The 14,375-nt window shown below is 41.9% G+C and overlaps 1 protein-coding gene across 2 annotated transcripts in view; it reads right to left on the reverse strand.

Annotated features, from left to right (window-relative positions):
• The window catches only part of ECPAS (Ecm29 proteasome adaptor and scaffold), a 66,191-nt gene that overhangs the window by 12,217 nt on the left and 39,599 nt on the right, over window positions 1–14,375 (reverse strand). For both annotated transcript variants that reach the window (XM_059834446.1, XM_059834447.1), the window contains exons 25-36: window positions 13,298–13,443; window positions 12,136–12,190; window positions 10,785–10,899; window positions 9,767–9,832; window positions 9,395–9,512; window positions 7,362–7,529; window positions 6,403–6,482; window positions 5,536–5,641; window positions 4,183–4,230; window positions 3,019–3,140; window positions 1,725–1,875; window positions 817–882 (exon numbers count right to left, since the gene is read on the reverse strand). In XM_059834446.1, the coding sequence (XP_059690429.1) occupies window positions 817–882; window positions 1,725–1,875; window positions 3,019–3,140; window positions 4,183–4,230; window positions 5,536–5,641; window positions 6,403–6,482; window positions 7,362–7,529; window positions 9,395–9,512; window positions 9,767–9,832; window positions 10,785–10,899; window positions 12,136–12,190; window positions 13,298–13,443 (1,241 nt within the window). The remainder of the gene's footprint in view (window positions 1–816; window positions 883–1,724; window positions 1,876–3,018; window positions 3,141–4,182; window positions 4,231–5,535; window positions 5,642–6,402; window positions 6,483–7,361; window positions 7,530–9,394; window positions 9,513–9,766; window positions 9,833–10,784; window positions 10,900–12,135; window positions 12,191–13,297; window positions 13,444–14,375) is intronic.

Genomic DNA, 14,375 nt, shown 5'->3' on the forward strand with positions numbered 1-14,375 from the left:
TGCCTGAGCAGAAAAAAGGGGTCTTTTCTTTGGGAAGGGACAGGCTCTTACAGAGGGCAGGGAGCTCTGCCAAGACAGACCCTACAGCACAGTGTCTGGGCATCAGCAGCTCCTCCTCCAGCAAAAGGAAACTATGGTGCCAAACACTAGCTGCTGACAGTGCTTTCAGTGATATCAGCATTTTCTCTAAGTATCTCCATGATTAAAGCACTGGCAAGGCCCAAGCAGGGATATCTAAGGCACCATGAGGCAAGGGTTGGACAGCACTTGTGCCTCAGGAACAATGACTATCATCAGTTGGAGGCCCAGGTGAGAAGTTGATTGTGGAATTGTGGGCCAGGGATGAAGAGAAATGGCAGCTAGCATAATTCAGAACCAGCTGAGCCCCTATCCAAAGAAAAGCACTTGAAATATGCCCTCTTCATCAAAGCAGGCAGGTCTTCAGGTGGAGGAACAACCCATCCAACTCAAAGTGGAGCTCAGGTGATTTTCAACTGATCTAAGAAGCAAGCTGTGGCAACAGGATGAGAGAAGTCAGAACATGAAAAAGAAGGTGGACAGACATCCACAGGGAGATGTGATAATAAAATGAACCCTGAAGAGGTATTCTGTAAAGCTCCCACTTCGATCGTATTCTTCTCCTACAACATACCTTACACTGGAACCGTTCTGAATCAGGTGAATTGAGGTGTTCAAGGAACGTGTGGACAAGGCATTGTGGGACATGGTTTAATGGGCATGGTGGTGTTGGCTGATGGTTGGACTTGATGATCTTACAGGTCTTTTCCAACGTTAATGATTCTGTGAAGTACGTACCATGTTAATGGTTTCCATCATGGGAGATGACTTGACAGCACTAAGTCTGGCGCTATCCATTGCAGTCTAAAAAAAAAGGAAAAAAACAAAACCACATGTAAACTCAGCATTAAAACAGTGGAAAGGGCAACATCAGTAATTATGTCTACGGACTATGAATGTGTCCCTTTCAGAGGCAGATGGATGTTCTAGCTGGAGTACAGGAGCTAAACCATACGCTCCTGACATCACGAAATGAAAAAGAAAAAAAAAAAAAGAAAGAAGAAAGAAAAAAGGGAAAAAGAAAAGAAAAAATGCCACTCTGACCACTCCTTTATCATTTGCAAAGGGCAGAGTTTGGCCCCTTTCCCTCCCCACAACAAAATTAGCTAAATTTACTTCTGAACAGTGGGTTTCAGTCACTTTCCCAAAAGACTGCTACTGATTAATACAGTTCTTTGAGAGAGATTAAAGGACACAGTGCTGACAACATCCACCTCCAGCCCACAGTGCTACGGCACACCTTCTGATTTACGTTATAAGAAGTTTTGCAGTTAATCCCCTAGGAAAAACAGTAGCGAAGTTTGACAGTACAGGTGCATTCCAGATAATTATTACAGACTCTCTCTTCACCTGTTTCACAGTTGTACATGGAGACATTTAACAACAGCTCTTACTAAGATTGTTCTTCACTTTCTGAAATATGTGGTGATTTAGTGAATAAAAAAATCACAACCCTTCAAAAAAACCCCCACATGTGTCCAGCCATATTACAACCACCAAACTTTTTTTAGTAACTTTTTAGCTATTTCTCTTTGCATCTTTGAACAACCTCTCAACCAAATCTGCTATTTTTCTGTTCACTGAATGAAGTTTAAATCTTTCTTATCTCTGTTTTGTTGATACTTCCCCATTATAATTGCACTTACTTTCTCCTGATCTGTTGCACAAAGACTCAAATAATTGAGGACTTGAGGCTCCAGCACGCTCAAGGATTCCAGCAGGGCTGGGATAAGTTTTGGTGCATGAGGTTTCAGCATAGACCCAGCACTTTTACTGATCTTCACAAGAGTGTTAATGCTGGAAAAAGATCAAAGAAAAGGTCAACAGAGAAACACACAGCTGAAAAACCTCTCTGGTCTACTTTAATCCAGTACCAACAAAAAGGCCAATCCAAATCTCAGATACACCAATATAAATCTACCTGCAAACAAAAAACTGTATTTTTCTGCTTAAGCACGACCATACCCTAGCCCTGAGCTTCCAACTGATGCTATGCTTTGCATAGAGATTGCTTACTTTGGCCAGGGTATCACAAAGGGAATGGGCAAAGAGGCAGTACTACAGACAGATGTAGGAAGAAATAACACGTCTTCATGTTTTAAAGAAGCTCTGGACAAAGTCACCCCAGAGACATCCATTGTCTCTGCCCAAGCAAAAATAAATTACAATGATCTGTTCAAATCCCACTTGTCAGTTTCAGACTGACCACACCTCTCAGGCTGCATTTTGACAAAGGGTTTTCATATCTTCAAAAGGGATGAAAAAATTCCAAGAAATATTCACTATAATTTGTTAGGAGCTTTCTAACCTCCCTGGATCATCGTGTTCAATAAAAGAAAATTATTTTTGCAAAGACCAGCTACACTCCAGGTCTGAGTTTTCCAGCTTTTCTGTCCTTCAAGCAAATGAAGGAATAAACAAGGTTACAAAGTGACAACCATATGAAGTCCCTACACATCAAGGGACATCGAACCGTTACGTGACATAAAACGTATTTGAACAGTGTGACCAAATGCAGTTGCCTCTGGGATGTGAACTGTCATTACTCACAACCAGTTGTGAAATAAGATCTGGCTGTTTCAAGAACTACTGGGGGATTTTTTGTTTACAAGCAGAAGAGAGATGCCAGTCCTGAAGCACAGCCTCAAGCACAGCAAACTGCTTGCAGATCGGTTTGCCAGTTCTACAGAAAGAATAGAACTTCCTGCTGGGAACTGAATCTGGGCATTTGCAGAGAGGCCAGATACTCCCAAAAGACAGGTAGAGTTCCCAGGGCTGCTGTTTGAACTCAGTGAGAAAACGACTCAGTCAGAAAGCTGTTTTGGGAAGAAACTTGTCACTTCAAACACAAAGAACATTCTGTAACTCAGGTAAATAAACTAGGTCTTTTTGGGACAAATCATGACCCGACCCCCAGGGAACTTATGATGCAAAACTAACCTGAGAGATCGAACTTCAGTAACTGTGCTTACTATTCCTTTGTCTAGGAGGCAAGGGAGCAATACAGCTATCGTCTTCTGACCCGCTGCTCCTTTAGAGGGATCACACATTTTCACACAGACCTGGGGACAGGTGAGAATCAGTGTTGCAAGCATGTACAAATCTCCTGCTCAGATTACATTAAACCACCTTCTCCGTCAGACAGAAGAAGGCAACAGCAACTACAGCAACTGCTCAAAGCCAAACCCAGGCTCTGCTACACCTTCATTCTTGTCTCCAGGAGGTAATTCAGCCCTAAGCCGCATCCCTAAAAGGAGTTTCAGCTACGGTCAGCTTCCAGAAAAGGCAAATTCAGAGCCCAGCAGGCCTTGATCTGCATCTGGATGAAGAGATGGACCAAATGACCTCTCAGTTGAGGGACAGCCTATCTGAGCTACATGGATTAAACCATTCCACGAGGCAGAGCAGCAAGTCCCAGATCAGAACAGATTCTGCAATTGCAACAACGTTTTGGGACCAGCTCATGACTTCTGCCATTGAGATGTCATGCTGCATGCATTGTGAAGGTTGTGATTTCAAAGACAGCTCTTAAGATCCGCTTCCATTTCCACCAGTGTGACTTTTTTAGAAGAATACCAAAAAAATATTAAGCGATACGTGTACTACACCCAAAAAATCTTGTGTCAGGAACAGTACTGTACTGGAGAGTGAAGTCCAGACTGGATTACTTTGTTTCACACCAGTGAGGTTCCACTGGGCTTGGTCAACTAGATCAGTTGGGCTTGGTCAACTGTTGAAGTTATAGGCAGTTTCCTTAAATCCCACCCCCAAGTGGTGAAAAAAATTACATCAGAGGAAAAAAAAAAACAGTTCACTATATCCCTCCTTTGGTTGTACAGAACTTTGCATCGCCTTATCCTCAAGCAGCAGAACTTCACCAACATCAACAAAGGTACAGAAGAGTATGCACTTCTTTGTACAAGGTTATTATGATTGCTTTCTAGGGGTCTGTTCTGTTTATCACAGCTGCACTTTATACTAGAGATCTTTTCAAGACAACAGTCTATGGTAAACAGGTCACTCCTGCAGATATGCTAGTGAATGATTACCTGACATCAAAACCATACACGTCTCTAGGTGCAAATGACGAAATTAGAGTTTTACCTTGCTTAAAGTTTTTAGGGCTAGCTCGGCTGCCTTTCGCACAGTCTCCTAAAAAAGAAGTCAACAACCCATTGTTTTAAAATCTTCTACAGAACAATTCATATCAATTTATAAGTATAACACTAGTGCTGACAAGGCTGTATTCATGGCTAATACTTAATATAATATCTTTCAAAGAAATTTTGGCTTTTGTCTACCTGAGTATCTAGTCTACTCAATGACAAAAATATTAACAATCCTGCCTGACACCGCCCGGTTCTCTGTGCTTCCGTTCATATTTGTCTCTGTAATATTATTTTATTGGTTGTACTTTTCAAAACAAAAAACCCCCACAAAACAAAAAAAATGCCAAACAAACAATAAAACCCAAAACCAAACCCCAAAAAAACCAATGGAACCTTCTACTGCAAAAAGAAGTATATAGTTCTTTGGGTATGCTTTACCCCCACCTCAACATAATGCCTTCTGCTTAGTGATGCTTTACTCAACTGAATGTCTAGGACTAGAGAAAGATGCACTAAAAGCAAGCAGTAAAATTAGCGCAGCTCTGGTAGCATGTGACACCACCGACAACTAGACTCTTTAACTTCACTTGTTTTGATGAATCAAGCAGTATCTAGCAATATTCCTGGGTACTGAAACACAATCACCTGGACTGCTAATGTCTTAGGGTGTTCTTGGAAAAAATCTGGCCTGTCACCAAAAGACCCTCCCAAACCATTTCCAGGTAAAATTCAGGAATTAGACCCTTCTCAAAAGGCAGTTTGCAGGCAGTTGCTCTATTTTGGAGGCTAATATAGTTAATTAGCACTGAGGCAAAACTGCTCATTTGGTTTCACTGTCCAGGAACATTTCTGAACAGACTAAACCTACCAGTATGGAAGCAACTTCCTGGTACACAGTACACTTCGGAAAACAGCTCAGCCTTGCTTAAGCTGGAGCAAAGAAGTCTGGATCCAGAGAGAATACAGGTCAAACCTCGAAGGACCTGAGGACTCTGACTTCGTATATGCAACTCATTCAAGCACACAAGCAGCCCAAAATAAATTTCTATACTCGAGAGTTAAGCAAATACTTAGGAATTCTTTTGTATCCAGGAAAAATGCTGAATCATCAAGAACAAGCACAGTAGGAATGAAAATCAACACTTAAAAACATGAGAGACATACACAAAGAATTTCCAAGGTGGCATGGAAATTTTAATTGCAAGGGGCCTGAATTTCTATTCTGCTTAATACCCAGAACTCCCACTGGCTTCAACTTGACTTCTCAGAAAATCTCTATTTAAACACCTCAGGGCTTGATCACTGTACTTTCTGTTGAAAATTCCTGTTCAATTACCAGTTCCATTACCTTAATGTCATCTTGCACTCTGAATAGAATTTCCCAGATCTCTGGAAGCTTGTCTATAATATCATCCAAAGGTCTTCCTCTTAGTAAGTCATTCAGTGCCAGACAGCTGCAAACAAGGAATTTTACTTCCTTCACATGGTGTACTTATTTGATATAGGTGTATACACAGATACGTTTATAAATATGAGTAAATGGTTAAAAAAACCTGAGAACTGTTTCACATTCCTTATTTTCCCTGAACCCTAAATCTACTCCATCTCCTTTAGCAGAGAAAAAAAACGTTCAGCCAGTCAGGTGAAATCTAAAACAGGTGACAGCAAGTGAGAAAGGCTGCTGTGGTGAAAATTACTATTGCAAATATTCCAGTTACAAAACTGTTTCAGATTTCTGTTCTGTAAGTATAGGATAAGAATAAACCAAAATGGTCTAACGACTGGAATTGAAATTAAAATGGAAGTTTTCAATACAGCATAACTACAAACCATTATAAACAAAAAGCAGTTTTTTAAAAATGCTATACCGACTGGCATCTTGCTGCCAAATATGCATATAGCCAGACTCCCAAGATTTTCTAACATTAAGCAATATTTCAGGTCCAAGAATAGGCAAGAACTTTGTAACCAGAAAACTCCTCCTTCAGAGAATGTTGTTTAATATCACGCTTAAGCTGCCATAAAAAATTTCAGGCTCAAGGAAGCTCAAATAGTTTCAAGATTGTATCACACTTCAAGCGCAGATTACAAGACCGGGCTCTATCCTGGTGAAAGGATGTGTCCTCTTTCCCCCCTCAACTTCTTCAGGTTACAATTTTATGGTGAAGAAGAGAAGAGAGTTCAAAGAAAAATCTGTTACTTTTCCTAGCAATACCTGGATTCCCTGATCCTCCACAGACTGCTGGTTAGGTTACTGATCAAATCCTCAAGAACTTCCTTCATGTACTTATCAACCTGTTATTAAAAAAAGAAAAAATCATGAAGCAAGCATGGACCATGCATCCTTGTCCTGTAGTCTGAAAAACAAAGGTCGTTTTGGACATTACAACCTGTTTTCAGCCACAGCACATGAACTAATGCTTGCCAGAGCTGACCCCACGCAAACTTACTCTGACTTCGCTTTAGACATGCCTTTCTCTGCACTGCTTCAGGGCTTAACGCTGTGACAGAGATGACGAGAGAAGGGAGAAGTCCCTCTGTCCTTTATCAACTGAAATGTTTAGATGTAGCACCAAACATGTATTTACAGGATAAGCAGTTGCGCTTTGATGAGGCATCAGAGTGAATGACTTCACACTAAAATCAGCTTTGCTAGGAGAAAAGATTTACAAACCCAATTCCAGGCCTTTCAGAGCCAGAGCAAGGGCAACTCATGAAAATCACTTATTCCCAAAACTTGTCTGGGAGGAGTTATCCTGAAACTGATGGAACAGCCTCTTCCATTGGGCATCCTCCCACCTAAAAACTGAGGAACCATATTTAGATGCTCTTGCTCTAGGAAGGGCATTTTAGGCCGTAAGGATTCCTGAAGAGCTTCTCATAAGCAATATCAAAGTGTGGAAAGACCTCACTTTAAGTAAAGTAAATCATAAACTTTAACACTGGCTGCACAAACAAAGTCTGCAATATCCTTTCACATGTAAGAGGCAGCGCAAAACCTCTGCTCATCCATCCATCCTCCAGCTCATCCACGGATTCAAGCACCTCTTTCTCTGTAGGACAATACCTCACCATTTTCTGCACAGCCCCTCCTTTCACAAGATCCCATGAGGATCTCTGAGATGCTGCTGGCTGGCAGCAAACCCACCACTCTGCACTTTGCTGCTCACTCACCATAGACTTGTCGGTGACCAAGGCATTCCAAATGCTGGTCATTGCCTGTCGAATGCCCAGGTTGGGGTCAAACTGGTAACGGTAGAGCCGGGGAAGAAGCTGGGGCAAAAATGGAGCCAGCTGCTCTCCAGCCTTGGCAGCAATCACATTGAAACCAAAAGCTGCTCCCTGAAATGATGACAGAAGAGTATTTGTTGAAACAACCTGCTCACTCACTCAGTTATTGTTCCTGGGCACACCACAGTGAGTGGCAAAGCTGACTGACACAGTTTAGATTTAGACCAAATCGAAAAGACTAGAAGGGTAGCAGAATTAACCCCCCAACAGTGCTACAGTACCACAGAGATCTCAAGGATACAATCACTGTCTCCTGGCCTGTATCAGAAATGGTGTGGCCAGCAGGAGCAGGGAGGTGATCGTGCCCCTGTACTCGGTGCTGGTGAGGCCGCACCTCGAATACTGTGTTCAGTTTTGGGCCCCTCACTACAAGAAGGACATTGAGGTGCTGGAGCATGTCCAGAGAAGGGCAGCGAAGCTGGTGAGGGGTCTGGAACACAAGTCTGATGAGGAGCGGCTGAGGGAACTGGGGTTGTTCAGTCTGGAGAAGAGGAGGCTGAGGGGAGACCTTATCGCTCTCTACAATTACCTGAAAGGGGGTTGCAGAGAGGTGTTGGTCTCTTCTCCCAAGTGACAGGACAAGAAGAAATGGTCGCAAGTTGCACCAGGGGAGGTTTAGATTGGGTATTAAGAAAAACTTCCTCAGTGAAAGGGCTGTCAAATATTGGAACAGGCTGCCCAGGGAGGTGGTTGCGTCACCATCCCTGGAGATATTTAAAAGACGTGTGGATGAGGTGCTTAGGGACATGGTTTACTAGTGGACTTAGCAGTGTTAGGTTAATGGCTAGACGTGATGATCTTAAAGGTCTTTTCCAACCTAAACTATTCTATGATTCTATCTGCAAGGCCCTGAACAGCTTGCTCTGCCTAGCTCTTGAGCAGAGGTTTGGCGCACAGACTTCCAGATGTCCCCTTCAACTTAAATAATTCTGCAATTTCCTCAAATGCGAAAGTTCAACCTAAAGTTGCTGAGTTGATTTTCTTGACTTATGCTGGCTGGTGAAATTTCACAAAGGTCAGGAACCTAACTATGCTCCTGTGCTTCTGAAGTCCCAGTGCAAAGAGAGGGAAGTCTTGAGAGATGTGTTGACTTATCAAACTCTGGATGAAAGTTAATGCTGGGGCTTGTTTTTTGCACTAAGTGATGTTGCCAGAGACTCAAAACCTCAGGTAGCAAGCATGAAAGAGCACAAAAGGTGCAATACAGAAGATGCAGCTACCTGGGTCTTCTGCATGAAAGCACATGAAAGGTGCTCTGCCCACTCCCAGGAAAAAAACAAGTTCTTCCATGCTTATGTAAAGCCAGTGAAAAAGTCCCCAAGTTAAAGCTCTGAAACGTATACTTACATCTTAAAATTTATGATGCTACTTTTTTTGCAGGAAGTGGAAGTGGCTCCAATAGTATTTTGGCTTTGCTAAAGGTTCCAGTAACTTTAAAATATCAAGACTTGAGTTAAAAAGGGTACTTTTGACAACAGTGATTATAACTGGTGTATTGTCAGCTGGCTTTTTAGCAACTTCTTGCTGAAAACTTTTTGCTCTGCCTTTTTACAAAGGTCACTTTCTCCGGCATCTGAAAATTCATCCCATCTTGAAAATACTATCTCACTGTTTGGACACATCAAGACCTGGCCTCTAAGCACACTCAAAAGTAAAACTAAAGGATCACAGCTGATTCTGAGGGGAATGTAGGATTATATGAACCATGTGATACCAATGTTTTGTTTTAAGAATTACAAGTAATCCTAAATTTGCTTCTCAGGCTGGTAAAATTTCCATTGGACCTGACACCAAAGCATCAACAAATGGACTCCACATGAATTATCCACAGATCATATAACCAGAGCTAGAGAAATGCGGTTATTGTTTCCAGAGTTCACAGTGGGAATGGAAGTGGTATGAAACCAGCAAATTACCTTCCGAGAATTCCACATGGCATGATGGTTGGCCAGGTTCATAAATTTGTACACCAGGTCTGGTTGATTGAGATCACTAGCCAGTGAACAAAGCTCCTTGTAGGTAGAAAGACCTTGACTTTGCAAAGCAGAAAGGAAATCAGTGTCACTATTTTTAGCTACACAAATGCCATTAACAGCTAAAGTTATAGTCAAATCACAGCCTAAAGCAGACAAAGAGATGTGAATACCCTATCTGTACTACAAGAAAATAGTTATGGTAACTTAGAGAACAAGAAGGAACAAAAAAGCTCAGGAAGCAGACTTATAAGCAAGGCAATATTGTTTCAGCACTGATTGTGTGTCTGTCATTGGGATTGTCAGTAAACTTACCCATCTGGAGTTTTGCTCAGGCCACCCTGAAACACCACAGTTTCTCCAGTCATCTCATGTTTAGCTCTGGTAGAAAAGAGGTCCACTATTAGCTTTACCAAACTCTACCCTTGAATGGACTGTGTGCTACAGAACAAGTTAAATTTGTTTTGCTTTATCAACTCAGTAACTTCCCATTCTTTCAGTTCCAGTCCCACAAAAGACATACAGGTATGCAAAGCCACACACACTACAAGGAATCTCATTAACCTGTATGGTGTAATGATAAGGAGATGCTGCAGAAAGTGAGGGTTTTGCTGTGCTGTCAGAAGGTAAAATGTCAAAGCACTGAATGATGGTTTTTTATTTCTGCCCAGACACATGCCATATAATGGACAGCAAATCTCTCCTTCAAAATTAAAGAATCCAACTTCTATTCATCTCATCTCTTCCTGTTTACCACCACTGGATCCCCACACTCCCAGCCCAAGTTTTTGTCATTCACAGTGGCCACACCCACACCAAGTTAGATAGGAGTAGGTTGTTAGATAGCATTTCCAGCACTGACCGACACGATTATTAGCCAGGAGTCCTGTAAGACCAGCATTTTTTGCACTAAAGCTGACAAGTGACCACTAACAACACTTTCTCAGCAAAAGGTGTATTTCAGGCACAAGCCAGTCCCCACTTCTGCAACATTCACATTGTTCAGAGTTGCTGCAAGAAGTTATTGTCCTTTGCAACCACATGATGCAGCAAGTAGGAAATGTAACCAAACCCCACCCGATTTGAACTGCTTGATTTAGGACTGAATAATTATTTTGAAGCTTGTTGAATGGAACAAAACCAGAACAACTTCAGTCACAGCAAACTCTAAGCTGAATTAAGAAACGTCCCAGTTTGACCCACTGGCAATATATGGATATTGGCTTGCCCTTGGCCACAGAACATCTCTTTCCACACACAAGAGAGGCACATTTTTGTTCCCATCAGACACATAGCTCAGAGTACTCTCCCACTGTGTCTGAGCTCACTGTACCTTTTCCCAGTCATAAGGGTATCAACAAGTGTGGTGACTAGCTCTTGCTGATCCTGTTCACTTCCTAGTTCATATATCAGCCCAAGACCTTTTGAAGCAACATCTTGACTAAGCTCTGCAAGAGATTTCACGAAGTAAAATTAAAGATAAGCATATAATTAAGTAATACACAAATTTCAAAAACAAGATTCAACCAAAATCATGATCTAGCAAACGGAGCTCTGTGCTGCAGTTCACAGCTCTCCATTTTAGAGCAGATCTAGTCTGGCAAGACACAAGCTTTGCATTCTGACGCAGCAATTTGTTCTGAAGGCATACCCCCCCATCAAATTAGAAGGGCGACAAAGCTGGTGAGGGGTCTGGAGCACAAGCCTTATGAGGAGCGGTTGAGAGGGCTGGGGTTGTTCAGTCTGGAGAAGAGGAGGCTCATGGGAGACCTCACTGCTCTCTACAATTACCTGAAAGGAGGTTGCAGAGAGGTGGGTGTTGGTCTCTTCTCCCAAGTGACAAGTTATAGGACAAGAGGAAATGGCCTCAAGTTGTACCAGGGGAGGTTTAGATTGGGTATTAAGAAAAATTTCTTCACTGAAAGGGTTTTCAGACATTAGAACAGGCTGCCCAGGGAGGTGCTTGAGTCACCATCCCTGGAGGTATTTAAAAGACGTGTGGATGAGGTGCTTAGGGACATGGTTTAGTGGTGGACTTAACAGTGTTAGGTTAACAGTTGGACTTGATAATCTTAAAGGTCTTTTCCAACCTAAACGATTCTGTGATTCTATGAAATTAGGTGACATCTTCACGTTAATATTGTCATTGCAGGTTTTGAAATAGCAAAGAAAGTTCCAAGAGCTGTAAGTATTCTGGCACATGGCTGGCCCCTGAAGTCCAGCAAAGTTAATGGTAATACTGTCTCCAACTTCAGTGAGCTTTGGATAGGCTGCTGGATGCCACCCTTTCCACCAGCTGCCATGGGTAGACCTATAAGCCAAAATCTGCTAGCTTAAAGAGTGTTTAGAGTTCCTGTCCACGCTGTGATAACGCATCCTGCTGTCCAAAGCAGAGCAGAAGTAGCACCACTGAACAGTTTCTGTTACTACAGTCTGAAGGGGCAAATGCAGAAAAAGATTTGGGCTTGGTTAGCAAAGCACAGAAAAAAGCTGTGCTTATCTCTACCTGCAATGCCTAGAAAAGAAATCATTCCTATTATGTCAGAAACGGGATGTTTCTACAGTCACCTTTTAATGCTGACTGACAGAGAGGGTGTAGGTGACTTTCTGCCTTTTCAAAGATTCCTTCCGTTTCGTTAAAAGCCCACCAAAAGACAAAACTCTTAAGATGTGATAGTACTTACCATCACTATCTGACAGAATTGAAACAAATGCACTTTGAATATCCTTGAGATGGGACTGTAAGATGAGAAAAAAGGATATTATTTTTATCTCAGCTTCTGGATCCTTTGTCTGGTCTCAAGGCAAGTTCCTAACAGATAAACAGACGCTACTGTATCAATGGAGTTGCCTATTTGAGCTACACCTATGACAAGAACTGCCCTCCTTTCCAGACAGGTAAGCAGCAGCCTGACTGACATTTCACAGAAGATAACAGTTATTTGTCCAGCACCTTTTTACAGCTACCATGCCATTAGTAAGCCACATATTTTATTTTCCTTGTCTAATACATGGCAGTAATGCATCATAAATCTGGCTTGCAGCCAGATGGGACTACCCTCTGCACAAGGACATCTTTTCTTCCGCCCAAAACTAGTGGATTTTGTCACCTTCCACAAGATGTGCTGTTTAGACGAGTGTAGTATGCGGCAAGGTTTTACATGTAACAGCTCACATTTGCAAAGCACCTATTGTCCCAAAGCTCTTTATCATTACATGGAGAGCACAAAATGGTTACATGGTCCCATCACAGTCTGTAGTACCTCTATGGGGAGAGAGGGCTTTATTAAGTCCTTGTATAGGACCTTTCACATTCTCTTGTTACAGACAAACACCCTAAATAAAAGGTTTTTGTCAAAACGCACCAAAAATACACAGTACATGAAGCGCATCGTAACTGCTCCTAGGTACCAAAATTGTGATAAACTCTTTGAAACAAATGAGTCCAGGAATTCCATCTAGTTCTCCCCCTTCTTCCTCTCCTAGACCTCCTTTGAATATTTTCCAAAAATAAATCCTAAAAACTATACAGACACCAACCTCTTCTTCCAAATGGAAGATGTACTGCTGCTTCATCTTACAACAGCTATTTACACCAAGCTCACTCTGACTTGAGTACAAGGCAGACGTTTACAAAGATGCCAAACATCCTTGTTCATCTGCCAGTTAGTATGCTCCCCTAGTAACAAAAGATAATCCATGTCTCAAAAAGACTTCAATAAGGACTGCAGCAGCACTGGGGGGGCAAAGAGGCAATGGAAGTGAAGGGGAAGGAAGGGACAGAAAGGAGGTGAGAAGCAAAAACAGGTACAAGGAGCCAGTGTTAGGAAAGGGCATATTTCTTACCTTAATGGCTTTGTGTGTGCTCAGCTTCTTCACCATTGATAGAAGCCAGATGCAAGCTGCCTGCCTAACATGTGGGTTGGGGCTGATAATGTGCTTGTTCAAAATGAGGTCTAGGACCCAGGGAACCACATCATTCACTTTCAAATCTATATGAAAGAAAGAAAGGTGGAGGAGGGAGCTTTGAGAATCAGCCACACACATTTTTAATTTCAATCTAATGTGCAGTGGCAATGAAAAACCTAATCAGCCCATGAGTACTCAGGTGACACCTTAATCTCTGCTTATTCAGGAAAAGCCTCCACTGGAGTCACTGTGAAAGTATTTCTCCTAATAGAAACACTGAATAGAGTCCTCCTAACCCTTCATGAAACTGTTTCAGAGTCTGTGGCCAAGAACAGGTACCACTCATACTGCGTAAGATTCAGTGTACTACTTTTTTTTTCTTAGGACTCAAAATTTCTGGAGCAACAGCAGGGTTCCGTTTCTACCCCATTCTGCACATGTTCAGCTTTGTGTACACTTGAGATCTAAGACCACTCTCACAACATTTAAACACCTGTTTGCAGGTCTGAGGCTGATATTTACAGCTGCCTATTTTGAAGCTAGCCTTTTGTCATGCTTGTAATTCAATGAGTACAGAATCTTAGTCCTTACATAGAAGTTCTGCATTTACTGCATGTAAATGTCACTTAATCATATCAGTCCAAGCTGTTGGAAAAAGACTTGCAACTTAATTTTATAACCCTATTTTCCAATACAGGCTTCAAAATGCTATTTTAAAAGGTTTCTGTATGTTAAACCTGAAACTAACACAACATGGCAAACCAAAACGAAAAAAATAAAACAAATGCAGCGTCAAGTGGCAATGAATTAGATTTCATCAAGAAGCTAGTTAAACAGCACATGAAATAAAGTTTTCTACCCTCTGAGCAGATGGACTTGAAGAGGTGAAACGACCTATATATAAACCAGCATTGCAGAACACCGAGCAGTGCATTAACAAACACAAAATGTCTCTTACTTCTATGTTACAAAACAAACACCACAGAAATAAAATTATGGAGCCCAGTGTTAGTCC

Source organism: Gavia stellata, chromosome Z (genome assembly GCF_030936135.1).
Source record: "Gavia stellata isolate bGavSte3 chromosome Z, bGavSte3.hap2, whole genome shotgun sequence".
Classification (NCBI taxonomy): Eukaryota; Metazoa; Chordata; class Aves; order Gaviiformes; family Gaviidae; genus Gavia; species Gavia stellata.